General features: G+C 48.9%; 1 protein-coding gene across 1 annotated transcript in view; it reads right to left on the reverse strand.

Annotated features, from left to right (window-relative positions):
* Positions 1–26,808, reverse strand: part of DLG4 (discs large MAGUK scaffold protein 4) — a 194,923-nt gene extending 168,115 nt beyond the window's left edge. The window contains exons 1-2 of the mRNA XM_040415427.1: positions 26,740–26,808; positions 26,481–26,554 (exon numbers count right to left, since the gene is read on the reverse strand). Coding sequence (XP_040271361.1) covers positions 26,481–26,531 — 51 coding nt within the window. The 5' untranslated portion in view covers positions 26,532–26,554; positions 26,740–26,808. The remainder of the gene's footprint in view (positions 1–26,480; positions 26,555–26,739) is intronic.
* Between the last annotated feature and the right edge of the window lie 923 nt (positions 26,809–27,731).

Raw genomic sequence — 27,731 nt, forward strand, 5'->3', positions numbered from 1 at the left:
TCCTCATAGCATACTACCTACCTCGTCCTCATAGAATACAACCTACCTCATCATCATAGCATGTGGCCTACCCCTGTCCTCATAGCATACAACCTACCTCGTCCTCATAGAATACAACCTACCTCATCATCATAGCATGTGGCCTACCCCTGTCCTCATAGCATACTACCTACCTTATCCTCATAGAATACAACCTACCTCATCATCATAGCATGTGGCCTACCCCTGTCCTCATAGCATACTACCTACCTCGTCCTCATAGAATACAACCTACCTCATCATCATAGCATGTGGCCTACCCCTGTCCTCATAGCATACAACCTACCTCGTCTTCATAACATACACCCTAAGGCGACTTCATCCAACAACCTCATAATACAGTCTGGGGATCACTCATGGCCAATCCATGTCCTCACAGCATGCGGCCTATCACCCCCACAATCTACACCCAAACACATCTACATAGCAATAATGAAGCTACAAAAATACAATGCATTCTGGGTCTTTATTAAAAAAATACAGATAAAATATCTAAATATGAGGCGCAGCTTGGACATTAATGAATCACACACTGAGATCCAGTCGGGTGAACAGTTACACTCAGTCCATTATCCTAGTTACACGCGCTGCACACATACAGATGTAGCAGAGTCGTAACGCCGTTACTAACCCACCAAGTGTGACTGTTCACTCTGCTACATCTGTACAAAGTACAACGCCATTTGTACCCAATCCAGGAGGACCTCAGTACAAACATGATATTTCTTATAACCCTTGTTAAATAATAGGTGATATAATATTAATTGGCATTTGATATAAAGGATGTATCACACTACACACGGACACACAAGGGCGATGGGAGGTCTGTATGGGGACGTCAAGACCTATATTTGAAGTCTCCATATATGACAATGTATAAGCCCATACATTAGTAGGACACGCCTGTATCTGACTGACAGACAGACGCGGGGTGGTCTTCTGACACTCACTCTGTTGGGGGTTGTTGCTGATGGAAGACACACATGGAGCCTGAGAAGGACGTTCCTAGCCTTCAGCAATGATACTTTAAGGACATTCATGGGACATTAAGCATGCATGGGATAGGCATAAGGCCATCCTTCATATAAGATAGGGCCGGGGGCTATCCATAGTACTCAGTATATTGGGCAGACTGGATGGGCCACATGGTTCTTATCTGCCGACACATTCTAGGTTTCTATGTTTCTATTCATATTCACATATGGACAATAGACTAAGGCTACTTTCACACTCATGTTTTGGGCGGATCCGTCATGGATCTGCAAAGACGGATCCGTTACAATAATACAACCGCCCGCATCCGTCATGAACGGATCCGTTTGTATTATCTGTAACATGGCCAAGACGGATCCGTCATGAACTCCATTGAAAGTCAATGGGAGACGGATCAGTTTTCTATTGTGTCCGAGAAAACGGTCACGTCCCTATTGACTTAGGCTCCATTCAGACGTCCGTAGAATGTGTCCGCACCCGTTCCGCACATATCCGGAACCGGTGCAGACCTATTCATTCTCTATGGGGCAGGAATGGATGCGGACCGAACCTTTTGGTCCACGGCTCCAGAAAAAAATAGAACATGTCCTATTCTTGTCCGCAATAGTGGACAAGAACAGGCAGTTCTATGGGGGTGCCGGCCGGGTGTACTGCGGATCCGCAATACACTACGGACGTTACATTGTGTGTCAGGACAGATCCGTTTGGCTCATGGTGTCCATCTGACGAAACTAACGCTGCAGGCGGCCTCCAGAGCGGAACGGAGATGGAACGGAGGCGAACTGACGCATTCTGAGCGGATCCTTATCCATTGGGGCTGAACTAATCCGTTTTAGATGCTTGTGAGAGCCCTGAACGGATCTCAGAAACGGAAACCAAAACGCCAGTGTGAGAGGAGCCTGAGACTTTCCCTAAACTATTCTTGTAACCAATAAACTTCTATGAAGACCGAAAATAAATCGCATTATACATTTTTTATATAATTTTTGCCGAATCCTGGTGACGAGTCCTCCGGGTGTTCTTACTCCAAATAACACCCGTCATCACTATACACAATCCACACCCGTCATCACTATACACAATACACACCCGTCATCACTATACACAATACACACCCGTCATCACTATACACACCCGTCATCACTATACACAATCTACACCCGTCATCACTATACACAATACACACCCGTCATCACTATACACAATACACACCCGTCATCACTATACACAATCTACACCCGTCATCACTATACACAATCCACACCCGTCATCACTATACACAATACACACCCGTCATCACTATACACAATCTACACCCGTCATCACTATACACAATCTACACCCGTCATCACTATACACAATCCACACCCGTCATCACTATACACAATCCACACCCGTCATCACTATACACAATACACACCCGTCATCACTATACACAATACACACCCGTCATCACTATACACAATACACACCCGTCATCACTATACACAATACACACCCGTCATCACTATACACAATACACAGCCGTCATCACTATACACAATCTACACCCGTCATCACTATACACAATCCACAGCCGTCATCACTATACACAATACACAGCCGTCATCACTATACACAATACACACCCGTCATCACTATACACAATCTACACCCGTCATCACTATACACAATCCACACCCGTCATCACTATACACAATCCACACCCGTCATCACTATACACAATACACAGCCGTCATCACTATACACAATACACACCCGTCATCGCTATACACAATCCACACCCGTCATCGCTATACACAATCTACACCCGTCATCACTATACACAATACACACCCGTCATCACTATACACAATACACAGCCGTCATCACTATACACAATACACAGCCGTCATCACTATACACAATACACAGCCGTCATCACTATACACAATACACAGCCGTCATCACTATACACAATACACAGCCGTCATCACTATACACAATACACACCCGTCATCACTATACACAATACACAGCCGTCATCACTATACACAATACACAGCCGTCATCACTATACACAATACACAGCCGTCATCACTATACACAATACACAGCCGTCATCACTATACACAATACACACCCGTCATCACTATACACAATCTACACCCGTCATCACTATACACAATCTACACCCGTCATCACTATACACAATACACACCCGTCATCACTATACACAATACACAGCCGTCATCACTATACACAATCTACACCCGTCATCACTATACACAATACACACCCGTCATCAATATACACAATACACACCCGTCATCACTATACACAATACACACCCGTCATCACTATACACAATACACACCCGTCATCACTATACACAATACACACCCGTCATCACTATACACAATCTACACCCGTCATCACTATACACAATACACACCCATATGCAGGCCATGTGCCCAATTCAGAGACCCAAAAGTTAAACGGGGCAGACCCATCAGTCAGTACGTGCAGACGTGGTACTTGAACCGTCACTGGGGCTGATGGAGAAGCCTGAGGGCTAGCCTCCTTCCTAGCGACTACGGACTTAGGATTTTGGAGATCCCCTTGTTTGGTTGAACCGGGTGTCCGGGGCACATGGACGGCTGTTGCAGTTGAGCCTGTTCCTACAGCCGTTCAATTTCACAATCTAAGACCAGCCTGGGAAACACAATGCGAATGCTGATGGACTATCTCGCCAAACAGAACTGGAAGGGTGACTAACATGGACATCCCCAAGTGGACCCGTAGAGGGTCTCACCGGGTCTGCCCTCCTTTAACTTGGGGGAGCTATGTGACGACACGGTCATCAGTTTGAGTTAGATGTGTATTGGTGTTGGATATGTGTAATTATGTTATACTGTGTAACTTGTTATTAAAAGACTGTTAGCACCCCCGTATCAGATGGTGGTGCTGGATGTTGTGGAGTTCAGACAAAGCTTTCCCACATTTGGCCATGCTAACCCTCCCTTCTTAAGGTGCTGACGGTGCCCCTGCTGCGTTGGCGACCTCCGCCTCGTGCTTCCACTGAGCCCTCGTTGTCAGGTGGGAATGCCATCAGTAGCGCCTCTACCAGCGTTCGCTTGTACTCGCTCCAGTGATGGATATAAGAACGGAACGTTGTCCTTATAGCGGGGATCCAGCAGGGTGGCCACCCAGTAATCAGTACCAGGTTGGAATGTGGGCAACTCGGCGGTCATCGTGCAGGCACTGCAGCATGTAGTCGCTCATGTGTGCCAGGCTGCCCAGAGGCAACGACAAGCTGTCCTCTGTGGGAGATGTATAGTCTGTGTCCTCTGTATCCCCCCAGCCATGCACCAGTGATGGCAGGGAGCTGATTTGGGTGCCACCCTGATGTGAACGGGGATCCTCCTCCTCCAACCCTTGCTGGACAGTTGGGTACCTGGCCGCTGTTGGTGCAGGAACCCACCCCTCCACTTGTGAACAACTGGCCTGATAACCGTTGGAATGTTCCCTGTTCCTCCTCCTCTTCCTCCTGTGCCACATCCTCTTCCTTCATCACCTGAAGCGTTTTTTCAAGGAAACATAGGTGTGGGATAGTAACGTTGAGGATGGCATCATCAGCGCTGGTTGTGTTGGTGGAAAACTCAAAACAGCGCAACACGGCACACATGTCCAGCATGGAGGCCCACTCGGTGGTGAAATGTTGCTGTTCTGCAGATCTACTCACCTGTGCGTGCTGCAGCTGAATATCCACTATCACCTGCTGCTGCTCGCACAATCTCTCCAGGATGTGCAGAGTGGAGTACCACCTTGTGGGTACGGTACGTCGCAAATGAGGCGGTGAGTGGGAGGGCCAAAGTTACACTGCAGCGCAGACAGGTGAGCAGTAGCAGGGTGAGAACATTGAAAGGGCGCACAGACGGCCCGCACTTTCTGCAGCAGCTCTGACATATCGGGGTAATTCTTCAGGAACCTCTGCCCCACCAAGTTCAGCACATATGCCAGGCAAGGGATGTGCGTCAAACTGGCTAGGCCCAGAGCTGCTACAAGCTTTCGTCCATTGTCGCACACCACCAGGCCGTGCTTGATGCTCAGTGGCACCAACTACTCATCGGTCTGTTGTTCCATGGCCGTCCGCAGCTCCTGCGCGGTGTGGTGTCTATTCCCCAAACATATGAGTTTCCGTAGAGGAGTAACCAGAGGAGGCACCGAGAAATGTTCAGCAATCCTTGGTGGCAGTAGGACATGTGCCAAACCGCTGTCCGCTTCAGGCCCAGCAGCCACTACATTTACCCAGTGGGCAGTACTCACTAGTCCGCGTGTCAGTGGTTATATGGACCTTGCCAATGATGGCATTGTGCAGCGCACACCTGATTTTTTCCGCCACTTGTTCATGCAGGGCAGGCCCACCTGGAAAAGACATTTTGAAAACTGTCCGTCTCCACCAGATGGAATGGCAGCATTTCAAAGGCCAGCAATTTTAAAAATGCTGGCATTCAGGGCCAGGACTCGCAGGTGGGTAGGAGGTACTTCCTCTTTCTCTCCAGTGTTTGTGGGATGGACAACTGACAACAGCAGAAGAGGGAGCAGGAGGAGCCTCTGATATTTCCTGGTTCTTGAGGTGTCTACTCCACTGCAGCTCGTGCTTTGCGGTTAGATGTCGGATCATGCAGGTGGTTCTCAGGTTGAGAACATTTATGCCTCACTTCAGGCTCTGACTGCACAGCGTGCAAACCACCCGTGTCGTGTTGTCAGCACACTGCCTGAAGAACTGCCACGCCAGGGAACTCCTTGGAGCTGGCTTTGGTGTGCTATGTCTCTTGGCGCGTAGGGCAGTAGCAGGCGTACTGGCTGGGGGAAGGCCGCTCCGCTTTTGCACCCTGCTCCCTCTTTTGCTGTGCGGCTGGTGCTGCATGATCCCACCTCTTCCTCCGAACTGCACATGTCACTCTGATGACCTGGATGCCATGTGAGGTCTAGGACCTCATCGTCCTCCACCCACTCCTCACCCCTGGCCTCCTGGCCGGTCTGCATACGGCAGAAAGCCGCAGCAGTTGACACCTGTTTTTTGTCATCAGAGACGTGCTGCGGTGTTCCTCCCACGTCCTCATCCTGAAACATAAGTGGTTGGGCATCAGTGCACTCAATCTCCGTCACTTCTGGGGCAGGGCTATGTGGATGGCTCTCGGAAACCCCGCCAGCAGAGTCATCAAAAAGCATAAGAGACTGCTGCATAACTTGGGGCTCAGACTGCTTGGCTGATCTGCAAGGGGTTGAGGTGGAAGACGGATGGACATCGGCTGCAGGTGCCAACTCTGTGCTTTCAGCAGGGGACCGGGGTGGGAGACAATGTGAAGGAACTGGAGGAACTGTCAGCCACCCAATCTACTCCCGCCTCTACTTGTTCAGGCCTCACCATTCTTAGAGCGGTATTTGAGCCTACAAAATGACGCAGAAGGTCCTGTCGCCTAAGAGCACCTGACAAAGGGGTTTCATTTGGGCGCAAAGCTGGCAAAGATTGACCACGTCCTCTCACTGCAACAGGAGCTCCTCCACCTCCAGCAGCACCACAACGAATTTCCATAGCGGATGCTCTCCTCATTTTTTTACGTTCACCCAAAAAATTGGCTGACAGACGAACAATTGTGTATCCGTGTCACGGGTGAAAATAAGGTGTATCTCTCACCCAAAAAAATGCCTACATGTCCCCCTCAGACTGACCAGCAGGATTAAGTCTGGTATTTGTCTCAGTGGTGCAGAGGAGCTGTACTGCACCCATCAGTAATGTCTACAGGTCTCCTCAGTCTGGTATTTCTGTCTCAGTGGTGCAGAGGAGCTGTACTGCACCCATCAGTAATACCTACAGGTCCCCTCAGTCTGGTATTTCTGTCTCAGTGGTGCAGAGGAGCTGTACTGCACCCATCAGTAATACCTACAGGTCCTCCTCAGTCTGGTATTTCTGTCTCAGTGGTGCAGAGGAGCTGTACTGCACCCATCAGTAATACCTACAGGTCCTCCTCAGTCTGGTATTTCTGTCTCAGTGGTGCAGAGGAGCTATACTGCACCCATCAGTAATACCTACAGGTTTCCCTCAGTCTGGTACTTCTGTCTCAGTGGTGCAGAGGAGCTGTACTGCCCCCATCTGTAATGTCTACAGGTCCCCTCAGTCTGGTATTTCTGTCTTAGTGGTGCAGAGGAGCTGTACTGCCCCCATCAGTAATACCTACAGGTCCCCCTCAGTCTAGTATTTCTGTCTCAGTGGTGCAGAGGAGCTGTACTGCACCCATCAGTAATACCTACAGGTCCTCCTCAGTCTGGTACTTCTGTCTCAGTGGTGCAGAGGAGCTGTACTGCCCCCATCAGTAATACCTACAGGTCCTCCTCAGTCTGGTATTTCTGTCTCAGTGGTGCAGAGGAGCTGTACTGCCCCCATCAGTAATACCTACAGGTCTCCTCAGTCTGGTATTTCTGTCTCAGTGGTGCAGAGGAGCTGTACTGCCCCCATCAGTAATACCTACAGGTCCTCCTCAGTCTGGTATTTCTGTCTCAGTGGTGCAGAGGAGCTGTACTGCCCCCATCAGTAATGCCTACAGGTCCTCCTCAGTCTGGTATTTCTGTCTCAGTGGTGCAGAGGAGCTGTACTGCACCCATCAGTAATGCCTACAGGTCCCCCTTAGTCTGGTATTTCTGTCTCAGTGGTGCAGAGGAGCTGTACTGCACCCATCAGTAATGCCTACAGGTCCTCCTCAGTCTGGTATTTCTGTCTCAGTGGTGCAGAGGAGCTGTACTGCCCCCATCAGTAATGTCTACAGGTCCTCCTCAGTCTGGTATTTCTGTCTCAGTGGTGCAGAGGAGCTGTACTGCCCCCATCAGTAATACCTACAGGTCTCCTCAGTCTGGTATTTCTGTCTCAGTGGTGCAGAGGAGCTGTACTGCACCCATCAGTAATGCCTACAGGTCTCCTCAGTCTGGTATTTCTGTCTCAGTGGTGCAGAGGAGCTGTACTGCCCCCATCAGTAATACCTACAGGTCCCCCTCAGTCTGGTATTTCTGTCTCAGTGGTGCAGAGGAGCTGTACTGCACCCATCAGTAATGCCTACAGGTCTCCTCAGTCTGGTATTTCTGTCTCAGTGGTGCAGAGGAGCTGTACTGCACCCATCAGTAATACCTACAGGTCCCCTCAGTCTGGTATTTCTGTCTCAGTGGTGCAGAGGAGCTGTACTGCACCCATCAGTAATACCTACAGGTCCCCCTCAGTCTAGTATTTCTGTCTCAGTGGTGCAGAGGAGCTGTACTGCACCCATCAGTAATACCTACAGGTTTCCCTCAGTCTGGTACTTCTGTCTCAGTGGTGCAGAGGAGCTGTACTGCCCCCATCAGTAATACCTACAGGTCCTCCTCAGTCTGGTACTTCTGTCTCAGTGGTGCAGAGGAGCTGTACTGCCCCCATCAGTAATACCTACAGGTCCTCCTCAGTCTGGTATTTCTGTCTCAGTGGTGCAGAGGAGCTGTACTGCCCCCATCAGTAATACCTACAGGTCTCCTCAGTCTGGTATTTCTGTCTCAGTGGTGCAGAGGAGCTGTACTGCCCCCATCAGTAATACCTACAGGTCCCCCTCAGTCTAGTATTTCTGTCTCAGTGGTGCAGAGGAGCTGTACTGCACCCATCAGTAATACCTACAGGTCCTCCTCAGTCTGGTACTTCTGTCTCAGTGGTGCAGAGGAGCTGTACTGCCCCCATCAGTAATACCTACAGGTCCTCCTCAGTCTGGTATTTCTGTCTCAGTGGTGCAGAGGAGCTGTACTGCCCCCATCAGTAATGTCTACAGGTCCTCCTCAGTCTGGTATTTCTGTCTCAGTGGTGCAGAGGAGCTGTACTGCCCCCATCAGTTATACCTACAGGTCTCCTCAGTCTGGTATTTCTGTCTCAGTGGTGCAGAGGAGCTGTACTGCCCCCATCAGTAATATCTACAGGTCCTCCTCAGTCTGGTATTTCTGTCTCAGTGGTGCAGAGGAGCTGTACTGCCCCCATCAGTAATGCCTACAGGTCTCCTCAGTCTGGTATTTCTGTCTCAGTGGTACAGAGGAGCTGTACTGCCCCCATCAGTAATGTCTACAGGTCTCCTCAGTCTGGTATTTCTGTCTCAGTGGTGCAGAGGAGCTGTACTGCACCTATCAGTAATACCTACAGGTCCCACTTAGACTAAATAAAACTAATAAAAGCCTAACCCTCTCCTGCCGGCAGCAGCGTCCTGTCCCTACACTAGTCAGAGCAGAATGGCGGCACCCCATGTGATCCGGCATTTATATAGGCATGCTCACATGGTGCACTGGCCAATCACAGCCATGCCAATACTAAACATGACCTGATGGCTTCAAAGTGCCCACAGCTTAATCGCTTGTTGACTGACTGCGCTGCAGCCTTTCAACAAGCTTTATTTAAAATCCAAACACGGATTGTAAGCACAATCTACACCCGTCATCACGTCATGCACAATCTACACCCGTCATCCCGTCATGCACAATCTACACCCGTCATCCCGTCATGCACAATCTACACCCGTCATCACGTCATGCACAATCTACACCCGTCATCCCGTCATGCACAATCTACACCCATCATACACAATCTACACCCGTCATACACAATCTACACCCGTCATCACGTCATACACAATCTACACCCGTCATCACGTCATGTACAATCTACACCCGTCATCACGTCATGTACAATCTACACCCGTCATCCCGTCATGCACAATCTACACCCGTCATCCCGTCATGCACAATCTACACCCGTCATCCCGTCATGCACAATCTACACCCGTCATCCCGTCATGCACAATCTACACCCATCATACACAATCTACACCCGTCATCACGTCATACACAATCTACACCCGTCATCACGTCATACACAATCTACACCCGTCATCACGTCATGCACAATCTACACCCGTCATCACGTCATACACAATCTACACCCGTCATCACGTCATACACAATCTACACCCGTCATCACGTCATGCACAATCTACACCCGTCATCACATCATACACAATCTACACCCGTCATCACATCATACACAATCTACACCCGTCATCACGTCATGCACAATCTACACCCGTCATCACATCATACACAATCTACACCCGTCATCACGTCATACACAATCTACACCCGTCATCACATCATGCACAATCTACACCTTCTCACAAAGAAAGATGGGTGTTTGGGAGTGTATGACCAAGATGGAGGCATCAGCACTTCCAAATCCAAACTGCAACTACAAAGTCAGTCAGCACGCCCGGTAAGATGAAGTGACTAATAACACAAAACTAAACACAATGCAAAAACTTTAGAAAGTAGGGTCCCATCTAGAAGAGGTCACCTTGCCGTGGAGGATGGGCACACATGGTGACATCCAGCGTCCGCAGAGGGCTGTAGCTTTGTTTTTGGATTGTCCGCCATGGCGATCGTACTCACTACATTTTACAGGCTGCGCTGACTGACTCGGTCTTGTGTTTTTGCAGGATTTTACCACTGCCGCCATCTCAAGACCCCAACTGCCGGCCAAATACAACTCCAAGCATGGCACAGATGCTAAAACTAAAAGGACATGTTGGGACTTGTAGTTAACTCCATCAGCAATTAGAGCTACAGACAGCAGAAATAAATGTGCATACTATACGCCTAGACCAGGCAGCTGAGTATGCTGGGCACTCTGGTACACTGATGACATCATAGCGGAAGGAGATAAAGGACACGCCCACTATGATGAGGAGCAGCTTCATTACTATCATTTCTCCTTTATACCAAATCTAATATTAGATTCAAAATTCTAATTAAGAAAATGTGAAGTGAGAATAAAGCCCACGAGACGTCTGGAGGTTAATCACATCCTACTGATTTTATCACATCATCCTAAGGAGGGGGCATCCTATACACCGGACAGGGACCCTATACCCATCCAATACACCGGAAAGGGACTCTATAGCAGACAAACACCCTATAACTCTAAATACACCCCATACTGACCCTATAACATCCTATATACCATATACTGACCCTATAACAGTCCTATACACCATATACCGACCCTATAACAGTCATATATAGATACTGTGGCGAAACCAACCTCGCCACTGGGTTATGGAGAGGCCTGTGTATCAGCCTCTTGCCCCTGGATTATGGCCCATATACTAACTTTTAAACCCCTGAACCTATTCCAGTGAATTTTGGATAGGTTTGTCCCCAAGTTATACTGTTTAAATTGATGTAAGTTATATGTATGGCCAATGTAAACTCACAAAGTTGTAACAATTTATAATAAGTGTAACTTGTCAGCTTGGGAGGAATATGCTGGGTGTGTTTCTATTGTGCCATTGTCCCATTGTGTGTTTAAATGGTGATGTCTGTCCTGTTGTCTGCACATGTGTATTGGTGATTTCTCTTTGTCCTGAGAGATAATTGGATTGCCCCTCGGTTGTCTCCGGGACAGAGGGGAGGAAACCATGATGCATTGTGGGGATATGTTGTATCATTGTATGTGTTGTAAATTACTGATTGGTTATATTTCAAACCCCTGTGGGCAGTACTATGTTTGTGGTTTATGAATAAAAGAGGCTGTACGTGAAGTACAGTCAGACCACTGCTTGACCCTCAACACGGAGCCTTGTCTCGTTATTGGGGGGATCCGCTGTATGCTGTTAGAGACTGATTGCCAGGAGTGTAAGCTGATTCCTGTTCGTCTGCTAGCAGCTATTCGTGAGGTTCCAGTTTGGAGTGCTATTTTGTATCCAGTTCGGGAGGTTGGTCTCCTGCAGTAGCTGAGCCTGTCTCTCAGAAAAGGGGCATATCGCCTAAACGGATTTTAACCCCTTGTCTGCTGAAACGGTCCGTTACAGATACTCACCATATAACAATCCTATACACCATATACTGACCCTATAACATCCTATACACCATATACTGACCCTGTAACAGTCCTATACACCATATACTAACCCTATAATAGTCCTATACACCTTATACTGACCCTATAAGAGTCCTATACACCATATACTGACCCTATAACAGTCCTATACACCATATACTGACCCTGTAACAGTCCTATACACCATATACTAACCCTATAACATCCTATACACCATATACTGATCCTATAACAGTCCTATACACCATATACTGATCCTATAACAGTCCTATACACCATATACTAACCCTATAATAGTCCTATACACCTTATACTGACCCTATAAGAGTCCTATACACCATATACTGACCCTATAACAGTCCTATACACCATATACTGACCCTGTAACAGTCCTATACACCATATACTAACCCTATAACATCCTATACACCATATACTGATCCTATAACAGTCCTATACACCATATACTGATCCTATAACAGTCCTATACACCATATACTGACCCTATACCAGTCCTATACACCATATACTGACCCTATACCAGTCCTATACACCATATACTGACCCTATAACAGTCCTATACACCATATACTGACCCTATAACAGTCCTATACACCATATACTGACCCTATAACAGTCCTATACACCATATACTGACCCTATAACAGTCCTATACACCATATACTGACCCTATAACAGTCCTATACACCATATACTGACCCTATAACAGTCCTATACACCACATACTGACCCTATAACAGTCCTATACACCATATACTGACCCTATAACAGTCCTATACATCATATATACTGACCCTATACCAGTCATGTACACCACATACTGACCCTATAACATCTTATGCTATATACTGACCCTAAAACAGTCCTATACACCATATACTGACCCTATAACAGTCCTATACACCATATACTGACCCTATAACTGTCCTATACACCATATACTGACCCTATAACATCCTATACACCATATACTGATCCTATAACAGTCCTATACACCATATACTGACCCTATACCAGTCCTATACACCATATACTGACCCTATAACAGTCCTATACACCATATACTGACCCTATAACATCCTATATACCATATACTGACCCTATAACAGTCCTATACACCATATACTGACCCTATAACATCCTATATACCATATACTGACCCTATAACAGTCCTATACATCATAAACCGACCTTATAACAGTCAAATATAGAAACTGACCATATAACAATCCTATACACCTTATACTGACCCTATAACAGTCCTATACACCATATACTGACCCTATACCAGTCCTATACACCATATACTGACCCTATAACAGTCCTATACACCATATACTGACCCTATAACAGTCCTATACACCATATACTGACCCTATAACAGTCCTATACACCATATACTGACCCTATAACAGTCCTATACACCTTATACTGACCCTATAAAAGTCCTATACACCTTATACTGACCCTATAACAGTCCTATACACCTTATACTGACCCTATAACAGTCCTATACATCATATATACTGACCCTATACCAGTCCTATACACCATATACTGACCCTATAATAGTCCTATACACCTTATACTGACCCTATAAGAGTCCTATACACCATATACTGACCCTATAACAGTCCTATACACCATATACTGACCCTGTAACAGTCCTATACACCATATACTAACCCTATAACATCCTATACACCATATACTGATCCTATAACAGTCCTATACACCATATACTGATCCTATAACAGTCCTATACACCATATACTGACCCTATACCAGTCCTATACACCATATACTGACCCTATAACAGTCCTATACACCATATACTGACCCTACAACAGTCCTATACACCATATACTGACCCTATAACATCCTATACACCATATACTGATCCTATAACAGTCCTATACACCATATACTGACCCTATAACAGTCCTATACACCATATACTGACCCTATAACAGTCCTATACACCACATACTGACCCTATAACAGTCCTATACACCATATACTGACCCTATAACAGTCCTATACATCATATATACTGACCCTATACCAGTCCTGTACACCACATACTGACCCTATAACAGTCCTATACACCATATACTGACCCTATACCAGTCCTATACACCATATACTGACCCTATAACAGTCCTATACACCATATACTGACCCTATAACAGTCCTATACACCATATACTGACCCTATAACAGTCCTATACACCATATACTGACCCTATAACAGTCCTATACACCATATACTGACCCTATAACAGTCCTATACATCATATATACTGACCCTATAACAGTCCTGTACACCACATACTGACCCTGTAACAGTCATATACACCATATACTGAACCTATAACAGTCCTATACACCATATACTGACCCTATAACAGTCCTATACATCATATATACTGACCCTATAACAGTCCTGTACACCACATACTGACCCTGTAACAGTCATATACACCATATACTAACCCTATAATAGTCCTATACACCTTATACTGACTATATAACAGTCCTATAACACAGACATTGATCCTATAACAGTCCTTTACAGCGTACACTGTACTCTATATGTACATGGAGTCCGTATACAGGTATATAGCGGTGGACACAGGTCATATATATGTACATGGAGTCAGTATACAGGTATATAGCGGTGGACACAGGTCATACATCTGTACACGGAGTCAGTATACAGGTATATAGCGGTGGACACAGGTCATACATCTGTACACGGAGTCAGTACACAGGTATATAGTGGTGGTCACAGGTCATACATCTGTACACGGAGTCAGTATACAGGTATATAGCGGTGGACACAGGTCATACATATGTACATGGAGTCAGTATACAGGTATACAGCGGTGGACACAGGTCACACATATGTACATGGAGTCAGTATACAGGTATATAGCGGTGGACACAGGTCATACATCTGTACATGGAGTCAGTATACAGGTATATAGCGGTGGACACAGGTCATACATCTGTACACGGAGTCAGTATACAGGTATATAGCGGTGGACACAGGTCATACATATGTACACTGAGTCAGTATACAGGTATATAGCGGTGGACACAGGTCATACATCTGTACACGGAGTCAGTATACAGGTATATAGCGGAGGTGGACACAGGTCATACATCTGTACATGGAGTCAGTATACAGGTATATAGCGGTGGACACAGGTCAGACATATGTACATGGAGTCAGTATACAGGTATATAGCGGTGGACACAGGTCATACATCTGTACATGGAGTCAGTATACAGGTATATAGCGGTGGACACAGGTCATACATATGTACATGGAGTCAGTATACAGGTATATAGCGGTGGACACAGGTCATACATATGTGTACGGAGTCAGTATACAGGTATATAGCGGTGGACACAGGTCATACATATGTACACGGAGTCAGTATACAGGTATATAGCGGTGGACACAGGTCATACATATGTACACGGAGTCAGTATACAGGTATATAGCGGTGGACACAGGTCATACATATGTACACGGAGTCAGTATACAGGTATATAGCGGTGGTCACAGGTCATACATCTGTACACGGAGTCAGTATACAGGTATATAGCGGTGGACACAGGTCATACATCTGTACACGGAGTCAGTATACAGGTATATAGCGGTGGACACAGGTCATATATCTGTACATGGAGTCAGTATACAGGTATATAGCGGTGGACACAGGTCACACATATGTACATGGAGTCAGTATACAGGTATATAGCGGTGGACACAGGTCAGACATATGTACATGGAGTCAGTATACAGGTATATAGCGGTGGACACAGGTCAGACATATGTACATGGAGTCAGTATACAGGTATATAGCGGTGGACACAGGTCATACATCTGTACATGGAGTCAGTATACAGGTATATAGCGGTGGACACAGGTCACACATCTGTACATGGAGTCAGTATACAGGTATATAGCGGTGGACACAGGTCACACATATGTACATGGAGTCAGTATACAGGTATACAGCGGTGGACACAGGTCACACATATGTACATGGAGTCAGTATACAGGTATATAGCGGTGGACACAGGTCATACATCTGTACATGGAGTCAGTATACAGGTATATAGCGGTGGACACAGGTCATACATCTGTACATGGAGTCAGTATACAGGTATATAGCGGTGGACACAGGTCATACATCTGTACACGGAGTCAGTATACAGGTATATAGCGGTGGACACAGGTCATACATCTGTACACGGAGTCAGTATACAGGTATATAGCGGTGGACACAGGTCATACATCTGTACACGGAGTCAGTATACAGGTATATAGCGGTGGACACAGGTCATACATCTGTACACGGAGTCAGTATACAGGTATATAGCGGTGGACACAGGTCAGACATATGTACATGGAGTCAGTATACAGGTATATAGCGGTGGACACAGGTCATACATCTGTACATGGAGTCAGTATACAGGTATATAGCGGTGGACACAGGTCATATATCTGTACACGGAGTCAGTATACAGGTATATAGCGGTGGACACAGGTCATACATATGTACATGGAGTCAGTATACAGGTATATAGCGGAGGTGGACACAGGTCATACATCTGTACACGGAGTCAGTATACAGGTATATAGCGGTGGACACAGGTCACACATATGTACATGGAGTCAGTATACAGGTATACAGCGGTGGACACAGGTCACACATATGTACACGGAGTCAGTATACAGGTATATAGCGGTGGACACAGGTCACACATATGTACATGGAGTCAGTATACAGGTATACAGCGGTGGACACAGGTCACACATATGTACATGGAGTCCGTATACAGGTATATAGCGGTGGACACAGGTCATATATCTGTACATGGAGTCAGTATACAGGTATATAGCGGTGGACACAGGTCACACATATGTACATGGAGTCAGTATACAGGTATATAGCGGTGGACACAGGTCACACATCTGTACATGGAGTCAGTATACAGGTATATAGCGGTGGACACAGGTCATACATCTGTACATGGAGTCAGTATACAGGTATATAGCGGTGGACACAGGTCATACATCTGTACATGGAGTCAGTATACAGGTATATAGCGGTGGACACAGGTCATACATATGTGTACGGAGTCAGTATACAGGTATATAGCGGTGGACACAGGTCATACATCTGTACATGGAGTCAGTATACAGGTATATAGCGGTGGACACAGGTCATACATCTGTACATGGAGTCAGTATACAGGTATATAGCGGTGGACACAGGTCATACATCTGTACATGGAGTCAGTATACAGGTATATAGCGGTGGACACAGGTCATACATCTGTACATGGAGTCAGTATACAGGTATATAGCGGTGGACACAGGTCATACATCTGTACATGGAGTCAGTATACAGGTATATAGCGGTGGACACAGGTCATACATATGTACATGGAGTCAGTATACAGGTATATAGCGGTGGACACAGGTCATACATCTGTACATGGAGTCAGTATACAGGTATATAGCGGTGGACACAGGTCATATATCTGTACATGGAGTCAGTATACAGGTATATAGCGGTGGACACAGGTCATACATCTGTACACGGAGTCAGTATACAGGTATATAGCGGTGGACACAGGTCATACATATGTACATGGAGTCAGTATACAGGTATATAGCGGAGGTGGACACAGGTCATACATCTGTACACGGAGTCAGTATACAGGTATATAGCGGTGGACACAGGTCATACATATGTACATGGAGTCAGTATACAGGTATATAGCGGAGGTGGTCACAGGTCATATATCTGTACATGGAGTCAGTATACAGGTATATAGCGGAGGTGGACACAGGTCATACATCTGTACATGGAGTCAGTATACAGGTATATAGAGGTGGACACAGGTCATACATATGTACACTGAGTCAGTATACAGGTATATAGCGGTGGACACAGGTCACACATATGTACATGGAGTCAGTATACAGGTATATAGCGGAGGTGGTCACAGGTCATACATATGTACATGGAGTCAGTATACAGGTATATAGCGGAGGTGGACACAGGTCAGACATCTGCCATGAGGTTGCTGTACGGCTGGTGTCCATACCCTGGCGGTGCAGAGAGGCTGGAGGAGGCTCAGGATCAGCACCACGGCCAGCGGCCTGTCCTATTCCATCTGATACTGGATATTCAGCATCTCCCCCATAGACATACAGGGACCGCTCTCCATGACTGTGGGAGCATGCAGCATCTCTCTGGACACAGGGAGCTGCCATCATCTCTCCATGCATCCATACACTCAGTGCGGTGGGCCGGGGGGCTGCCCGGGGGTCTTACCTTAGTGGTGACAATACACAGGCAATCCATGGTCACCTCCGCTGCTTAACCACATCCAAAATCACTGCAGGAACACCCCTCCCTCCCCCCACACCCGGCCTCCTGTCTGTCCGTCCGTCCGGTGTGGGAGGATAGAGAGAGGGGAAGGGAAAACAGGGTGAGGACGGGGAGAGACAGAGGGAGAGAGAGAGGAGAGAGGGTCTGTGTGGAAGAAAGCAGCCTGCAGCCTTCTGCAGGGGAAGAGGGAGGAGAGACAGCTGAACAGAGAGCGAGAGAGAGAGATGGGGGTGGAGAGAGAGACAGAGAAGGAACCCACGCGATACTGCTCTTACTCACTGAAGACACTGTGACTAAGAGACAGAGGAGGGAGAAGAGACAGAGGAGAGACTGAGAGGAGAGACAGAGGAGGGAGAAGAGACTGACAGAGGAGGGAGAAGAGACAGAGAGGAGAGACAGAGGAGGGAGAAGAGACAGAGGAGGGAGAAGAGACAGAGGAGAGACTGAGAGGAGAGACAGAGGAGGGAGAAGAGACTGACAGAGGAGGGAGAAGAGACAGAGAGGAGAGACAGAGAGAAGAGACAGAGGAGGGAGAAGAGACAGAGGAGGGAGAAGAGACAGAGGAGGGAGAAGAGACAGAGAGGAGAGACAGAGAGGAGAGACAGAGGATGGAGAAGAGACAGAGGAGGGAGAAGAGACAGAGAGGAGAGACAGAGGAGAGACAGAGAGAAGAGACAGAGGAGAGACAGAGGAGGGAGAAGAGACAGAGGAGGGAGAAGAGACAGAGGAGGGAGAAGAGACAGAGGAGGGAGAAGAGACTGACAGAGGAGGGAAAAGAGACAGTGGAGGGAGAAGAGACAGAGGAGGGAGAAGAGACAGAGGAGAGACTGAGAGGAGAGACAGAGGAGGGAGAAGAGACTGACAGAGGAGGGAGAAGAGACAGAGGAGGGAGAAGAGACAGAGAGGAGAGACAGAGGAGGGAGAAGAGACAGAGGAGGGAGAAGAGACAGAGGAGAGAGAAGAGACAGAGGAGAGACAGAGGAGGGAGAAGAGACAGAGGAGAGACAGAGGAGGGAGAAGAGACTGACAGAGGAGGGAAAAGAGACAGAGGAGGGAGAAGAGACAGAGGAGGGAGAAGAGACAGAGGAGGGAGAAGAGACAGAGGAGGGAGAAGAGACAGAGGAGGGAGAAGAGACAGAGGAGAGACAGAGGAGACTGACAGAGGAGGGAGAAGAGACTGACAGAGGAGGGAGAAGAGACTGACAGAGGAGGGAGAAGAGACTGACAGAGGAGGGAGAAGAGACTGACAGAGGAGGGAGAAGAGACAGTGGAGGGAGAAGAGACAGTGGAGGGAGAAGAGACAGTGGAGGGAGAAGAGACTGACAGAGGAGGGAGAAGAGACTGAGAGAAGAGACAGAGGAGGGAGAAGAGACTGAGAGAAGAGACAGAGGAGGGAGAAGAGACAGGAGGGAGAAGAGACAGGGAGAAGAGACAGAGGAGGGAGAAGAGACAGAGGAGGGAGAAGAGACAGAGGAGGGAGAAGAGACAGGGAGAAGAGACAGAGGAGGGAGAAGAGACAGGGAGAAGAGACAGAGGAGGGAGAAGAGACAGGGAGAAGAGACAGAGGAGGGAGAAGAGACAGAGAGGAGAGAGAAGAGACAGAGGAGGGAGAAGAGACAGAGGAGAGAGAAGAGACAGAGAGGAGAGAGAAGAGACAGAGGAGGGAAAAGAGACAGAGGAGGGAAAAGAGACAGAGGAGGGAAAAGAGACAGAGAGGAGGGAGAAGAGACAGAGAGGAGAGACAGAGGAGAGACAGAGGAGAGACAGAGGAGGGAGAAGAGACAGAGAGGAGAGAGAAGAGACAGAGAGGAGAGAGAAGAGACAGAGAGGAGAGAGAAGAGACAGAGAGGAGAGAGAAGAGACAGAGAGGAGAGAGAAGAGACAGAGGAGGGAGAAGAGACAGAGGAGGGAGAAGAGACAGAGGAGGGAGAAGAGACACAGACGAGAGAGAGAAGAGACACAGACGAGAGAGAGAAGAGACACAGACGAGAGAGAGAAGAGACACAGACGAGAGAGAGAAGAGACACAGACGAGAGAGAGAAGAGACACAGACGAGAGAGAGAAGAGACACAGACGAGAGAGAGAAGAGACACAGACGAGAGAGAGAAGAGACACAGACGAGAGAGAGAAGAGACACAGACGAGAGAGAGAAGAGACACAGACGAGAGAGAGAAGAGACACAGACGAGAGAGAGAAGAGACACAGAGGAGAGAGAGAGAAGAGACAGAGGAGAGAGAGAGAGAGAAGAGACACAGAGGAGAGAAGATAGAAAATAGAGGAGAAAGAACCCACACAATGCTGCTCTTACTCACAGACACTATGACTATGACTAAGAGACAGAGGAGGGAGAAGGGACACAGAAAGTGAAGAGACGCGGAGGACAGACACAGAAAGTGAAGAGACGCGGAGGACAGACACAGAAAGTGAAGAGACGCGGAGGACAGACACAGAAAGTGAAGAGACGCGGAGGACAGACACAGAAAGTGAAGAGACGCGGAGGACAGACACGGAGGAGATACGCGGAGGACAGACACAGACGCGGAGGAGATACGCGGAGGACAGACGCGGAGGAGATACGCGGAGGACAGACGCGGAGGAGATACGCGGAGGACAGACGCGGAGGAGATACGCGGAGGACAGACGCGGAGGAGATACGCGGAGGACAGACGCGGAGGAGATACGCGGAGGACAGACGCGGAGGAGATACGCGGAGGACAGACGCGGAGGAGATACGCGGAGGACAGACGCGGAGGACAGACGCGGAGGAGAGACGCGGAGGAGAGACGCGGAGGAGAGACGCGGAGGAGAGACGCGGAGGAGAGACGCGGAGGAGAGACGCGGAGGAGAGACGCGGAGGAGATACGCGGAGGAGATACGCGGAGGAGATACGCGGAGGACAGACGCGGAGGACAGACGCGGAGGACAGACGCGGAGGAGATACGCGGAGGACAGACGCGGAGGAGATACGCGGAGGACAGACGCGGAGGAGATACGCGGAGGACAGACGCGGAGGAGATACGCGGAGGACAGACGCGGAGGAGATACGCGGAGGACAGACGCGGAGGAGATACGCGGAGGACAGACGCGGAGGACAGACGCGGAGGACAGACGCGGAGGAGATACGCGGAGGAGATACGCGGAGGAGATACGCGGAGGACAGACGCGGAGGACAGACGCGGAGGACAGACGCGGAGGACAGACGCGGAGGACAGACGCGGAGGACAGACGCGGAGGACAGACGCGGAGGACAGACGCGGAGGACAGACGCGGAGGACAGACGCGGAGGACAGACGCGGAGGACAGACGCGGAGGACAGACGCGGAGGACAGACGCGGAGGACAGACGCGGAGGACAGACGCGGAGGACAGACGCGGAGGACAGACGCGGAGGACAGACGCGGAGGACAGACGCGGAGGACAGACGCGGAGGACAGACGCGGAGGACAGGCGCGGAGGACAGACGCGGAGGACAGGCGCGGAGGACAGGCGCGGAGGAGATACGCGGAGGACAGACGCGGAGGACAGACGCGGAGGACAGACACGGAGGAGATACGCGGAGGACAGACACGGAGGAGATACGCGGAGGACAGACACGGAGGAGATACGCGGAGGACAGACACGGAGGAGATACACGGAGGACAGACACGGAGGAGATACGCGGAGGACAGACACGGAGGAGATACGCGGAGGACAGACACGGAGGAGATACGGGGAGGACAGACACGGAGGAGATACGCGGAGGACAGACACGGAGGAGATACGCGGAGGACAGACACGGAGGAGATACGCGGAGGACAGACGCGGAGGAGATACGCGGAGGAGAGACGCGGAGGAGAGACGCGGAGGAGAGACGCGGAGGAGAGACGCGGAGGAGAGACGCGGAGGAGAGACGCGGAGGACAGACGCGGAGGACAGACGCGGAGGACAGACGCGGAGGACAGACGCGGAGGACAGACGCGGAGGACAGACGCGGAGGACAGACGCGGAGGACAGACGCGGAGGACAGACGCGGAGGACAGACGCGGAGGACAGACGCGGAGGACAGACGCGGAGGACAGACGCGGAGGACAGACGCGGAGGACAGACGCGGAGGAGATACGCGGAGGAGATACGCGGAGGAGATACGCGGAGGAGATACGCGGAGGAGATACGCGGAGGAGATACGCGGAGGAGATACGCGGAGGAGATACGCGGAGGAGATACGCGGAGGAGATACGCGGAGGACAGACGCGGAGGACAGACGCGGAGGACAGACGCGGAGGACAGACGCGGAGGACAGACGCGGAGGAGATACGCGGAGGAGATACGCGGAGGACAGACGCGGAGGACAGACGCGGAGGACAGACGCGGAGGAGATACGCGGAGGACAGACGCGGAGGACAGACGCGGAGGACAGACGCGGAGGAGATACGCGGAGGAGATACGCGGAGGACAGACGCGGAGGACAGACGCGGAGGAGATACGCGGAGGAGATACGCGGAGGACAGACGCGGAGGACAGACGCGGAGGACAGACGCGGAGGACAGACGCGGAGGACAGACGCGGAGGAGATATGCGGAGGAGATACGCGGAGGACAGACGCGGAGGAGATATGCGGAGGAGATACGCGGAGGGCAGACGCGGAGGGCAGACGCGGAGGAGATAGAAAAACAAGAGAGAGGAACATGGAGAGAAGAAATAGACAGAAGGAACTCAGGTGATACTGCTCCTAATGCACAAAGACACTGTGGCCAGGGGCGTAGCTACAGGGGAAGCGGCTGCTTTGGGGCCCGAACTCAGAAGGGGCCCACCCAGGAGGAGGACTATAAGATTACATTGTCAGGGCCCTCTCAACAATATGATGCAATGACTTTATATACAGTGACACTGTAAGAAGCGGACTGAGCGACTGCTGGGTCTCATCTAAGAGATTGATCTTCACTAGTCACAGGAGTGAGGGTCGTACAGGAGGACGGGGTCTCCAAGTTTCTGGAGGGGGGCCCAATAAAAAAACTTGCTGCAGGGCCCAGTCATTTCTAGTTACGCCACCGACTGTGGCTAAGAAACAGAGTAGACAGAAGAGACAAAGAGGGAGAAGAGGTAGAGAAAGAGGCACGAAGAAGATACAGAAAGCAATGAGACAGAGAGGAGAAAGAGAATTGACTGAGAATAGAAAGAGAGAAGGAACCAAATGCGACTATAAGACATAGCAGGGAGAAAGGACATAGAGGAGAGAGACACAAGAGGGAGACGAGACAGTGAAAGTAAAGAGGAGAGAGAAGAGACAGCCTAGGCCTCTCACCCAGCTAAGCCAGTACTCTCTGCTCTGATGAGAAGCAATCACCCCGAAACAGCTGTCTGCAGATGAGGTGCCGGCTTATCTAATATCCAAGTCATGTCTCAAGGTCTATTTAAAGACATTGGTTTATTCTATCGCTGGTGGTATGAGAGGCGGAGCTTGTTATCAGCTCATTTGCATCCCTTTCTTCCCAGAATTCCAGAGGAGCATGTATGGCCTATAAGTCTCATCATGCCGATTAAGGCGCTCTCTCCCCTCAGAGAAATAGTACCCCCCGATTAGAGACATGGTGAAATGGTACATGGACTCATCTGTGGGAGGTGGACAGGGAAAGGTCTCTCCTCTGTGACTACAGACATGGTAACATGGTACAAGGACTCATCTGTGGTAGGTGGACAGGGAAAGGTCTCTCCTCTGTGACTACAGACATGGTAACATGGTACATTCGCTCATCTGTGGTAGGTGGACGGAGAAAGGACTCTCCTCTGTGACTACAGACATGGTAACATGGTACAAGGACTCATCTGTGGTAGGTGGACGGAGAAAGGACTCTCCTCTGTGACTACAGACATGGTACAAGGACTCATCTGTGGTAGGTGGACAGAGGAAAGGACTCTCCTCTGTGACTACAGACATGGTACAAGGACTCATCTGTGGTAGGTGGACAGAGGAAAGGACTCTCCTCTGTGACTACAGACATGGTACAAGGACTCATCTGTGGTAGGTGGACGGAGAAAGGACTCTCCTCTGTGACTACAGACATAGTGACATGGTACAAGCCTTAGGACTCATCTGTGGTTGGTGGACAGTGGAAAGGACTCTCCTCTGTGACTACAGACATGGTAACATGGTACAAGGACTCATCTGTGGTTGGTGGACAGTGGAAAGGACTCTCCTCTGTGACTACAGACATGGTAACTTGGTACAAGGACTCATCTGTGGTAGGTGGACGGGGAAAGGACTCTCCTCTGTGACTACAGACATGGTGAAATGGTACATAGACTCATCTGTAGTAGGTGGACAGAGGAAAGGTCTCTCCTCTGTGACTACAGACATGATGACATGGTACAAGGACTCATCTGTGGTAGGTGGACGGGGAAAGGACTCTCCTCTGTGACTACAGACATGGTAACTTGGTACAAGGACTCATCTGTGGTTGGTGGACAGTGGAAAGGACTCTCCTCTGTGACTACAGACATGGTAACTTGGTACAAGGACTCATCTGTGGTAGGTGGACGGGGAAAGGACTCTCCTCTGTGACTACAGACATGGTGAAATGGTACAAGCCTTAGGACTCATCTGTGGTTGGTGGACAGTGGAAAGGACTCTCCTCTGTGACTACAGACATGGTAACATGGTACATTTGTTCATCTGTGGTAGGTGGACGGGGAAAGGACTCTCCTCTGTGACTACAGACATGGTGAAATGGTACATAGACTCATCTGTAGTAGGTGGACAGAGGAAAGGTCTCTCCTCTGTGACTACAGACATGGTAACTTGGTACAAGGACTCATCTGTGGTTGGTGGACAGGGGAAAGGACTCTCCTATATGACTACAGACATGATGACATGGTACAAGGACTCATCTGTGGTTGGTGGACAGGGGAAAGGACTCTCCTCTGTGACTACAGACATGATGACATGGTACAAGGACTCATCTGCGGTAGGTGGACGGGGAAAGGACTCTCCTCTGTGACTACAGACATGGTGAAATGGTACATAGACTCATCTGTAGTAGGTGGACAAAGGAAAGGTCTCTCCTCTGTGACTACAGACATGATGACATGGTACAAGGACTCATCTGTGGTAGGTGGACGGGGAAAGGACTCTCCTCTGTGACTACAGACATGGTAACTTGGTACAAGGACTCATCTGTGGTTGGTGGACAGGGGAAAGGACTCTCCTCTGTGACTACAGACATGATGACATGGTGCAAGGACTCATCTGTGGTTGGTGGACAGGGGAAAGGACTCTCCTCTGTGACTACAGACATGATGACATGGTGCAAGGACTCATCTGTGGTAGGTGGACGGGGAAAGGACTCTCCTCTGTGACTACAGACATGGTAACATGGTACATTTGTTCATCTGTGGTAGGTGGACGGGGAAAGGACTCTCCTCTGTGACTACAGACATGGTAACATGGTACAAGGACTCATCTGTGGTAGGTAGACAGGGGAAAGGACTCTCCTCTGTGACTACAGACATGGTAACATGGTACATTCGCTCATCTGTGGTAGGTGGACAGTGGAAAGGACTCTCCTGCTCCCCAGAGCACTTAAGGAGTAATCTGACTGTACAAATAACATCTACCATCTCAAACAAGTCATCTTTAAGTCTTCTCAGTAGACTAGAAGTTCACTGTTTTCTCTCACCAGGGTTTATGGGGCAGTAAATAAGTCTGTAGTTCTGTCCTCATGAGGAAGGAGGCGCTCTGAATTAAGGAGCTTCTTGCAGGTGAAGGATCTCAAATGTCTTTAAGACAGAAGGGTCTCCAGTCAAGTTACAGAATGCCTCCTCCCCCTCTAGTGGGATCCCAGAAATGCTGTCACTTCTGATTCTTTGTTGAGGACGTTCTACTGTGATATTCGTGGCAATATTCATACAGTCATGGTGGTCAATACTCGTCATACGTGTGGAGACGCCACATCCAAAACCAAAAATGACAGTTCTACTGGCAATGAACTGACTGGTGTCCAGCCACATAACACAGGACAGGCAATCTGAGGAGGACTGCCCTCTGCCCAGAACATAATATAAATGCCCCAAGTTTCTGAAAATGTAGGGTCTACTCACTCTGTCACTGGAGATTTTGCTGAACGACACTGGTGGGTTGCAGGTAAGCATCACCTCGTAATATTCCTGAATATCTGCACAAAGGAGAATCATGTACTAAGTTAAAACAAACATGTGCCCCCCCCCCAACATCTAACACCCTGATACACCTCCACAGAATGATGAATCTCCTTCCCAATGTTACCTGCAATCACTGCCATCCAAAATCCCCTCCCAACACAAATCTCTAGCACTCAATACCTGATGTTGGTTCTCTTACCCAGCAGAGCCTGGAATAAGTTACTCTGGAAAATGCGGATAAGATTCTCAGCTTTAACTCGTAGAGCGTCATCGAGGGCCAAGGTGTGCTCCATCAGGTTCAGCACAGTCTGTGTATCTGCAGAGAAATCACCAATAGATGAGCACCATACTGCCCTTCTGTGCCCCTAAGATTGACCACTAGAAGACCCCAGCACAGCATGCTCATTATACAGTCCTATAGTCCTCCCAATCCGGGGTTTAAGTAGAGCGGGGTTCAGCAACCTTCGACACTTCAGCTGCTGTGAAACTCAACAACCAGCAAGCACACTTCTGCAGTTCTTGTAACTCCCATAGAAGTGAAAGGAGGATTCTGGGAGATGTCGTTTTAGAATAGCTGGAGTGCCAAAGACTGCTGATCCCTGTTGTAGAGAGTGATGAGGAAGGAGTTGTAGAGAGCTGTGACGGGCAGTTGGTATGGACACACTGTACCAACTAAATAGAAAGGAAAAAGGTGCTCCCCCTGCGCTCCTGTTATTTGACCAGACAGATCTAATAGTTTGACTTTGGGCGATTTCTAAGGGCGTTATCCTGGACGTTCCCTGCTCTCCACCCTTTAGCACATACAAAGCAATGTGATCTTCACTGCAGGAGAGCCACCAGGCTGCTACCTCTTGAGACAGTCCCAGTGTAGTTGGTGGCTGGCCCACAGGGGTCAGAGACTGCGGTGAAAAGCACTGAGGGGTCTGGCAATATTCATAGTCAGAAGACGAGCAGAGATAAGGGCAGGTTGCGTACAAATATATCCAAGAAACAAGTCTGACATCAGGGCAGGAGGAAATGGGTGAATACGAGAAACAGGCTGAGGTCAGGCCAGGAGGCAGAGAATTATGACCACCACTCCAGTCAACCATAGTGATCAGCAGTTGGACTCTATATCTATATCTTCTATATTGTGGACTTACGTACATTGCCTTATTACTTTATTACACAGTTTTGTGTCATCTGTAAAAG

This window comes from Bufo bufo, chromosome 1, assembly GCF_905171765.1.
Source record: "Bufo bufo chromosome 1, aBufBuf1.1, whole genome shotgun sequence".
NCBI classification, from domain to species: Eukaryota; Metazoa; Chordata; class Amphibia; order Anura; family Bufonidae; genus Bufo; species Bufo bufo.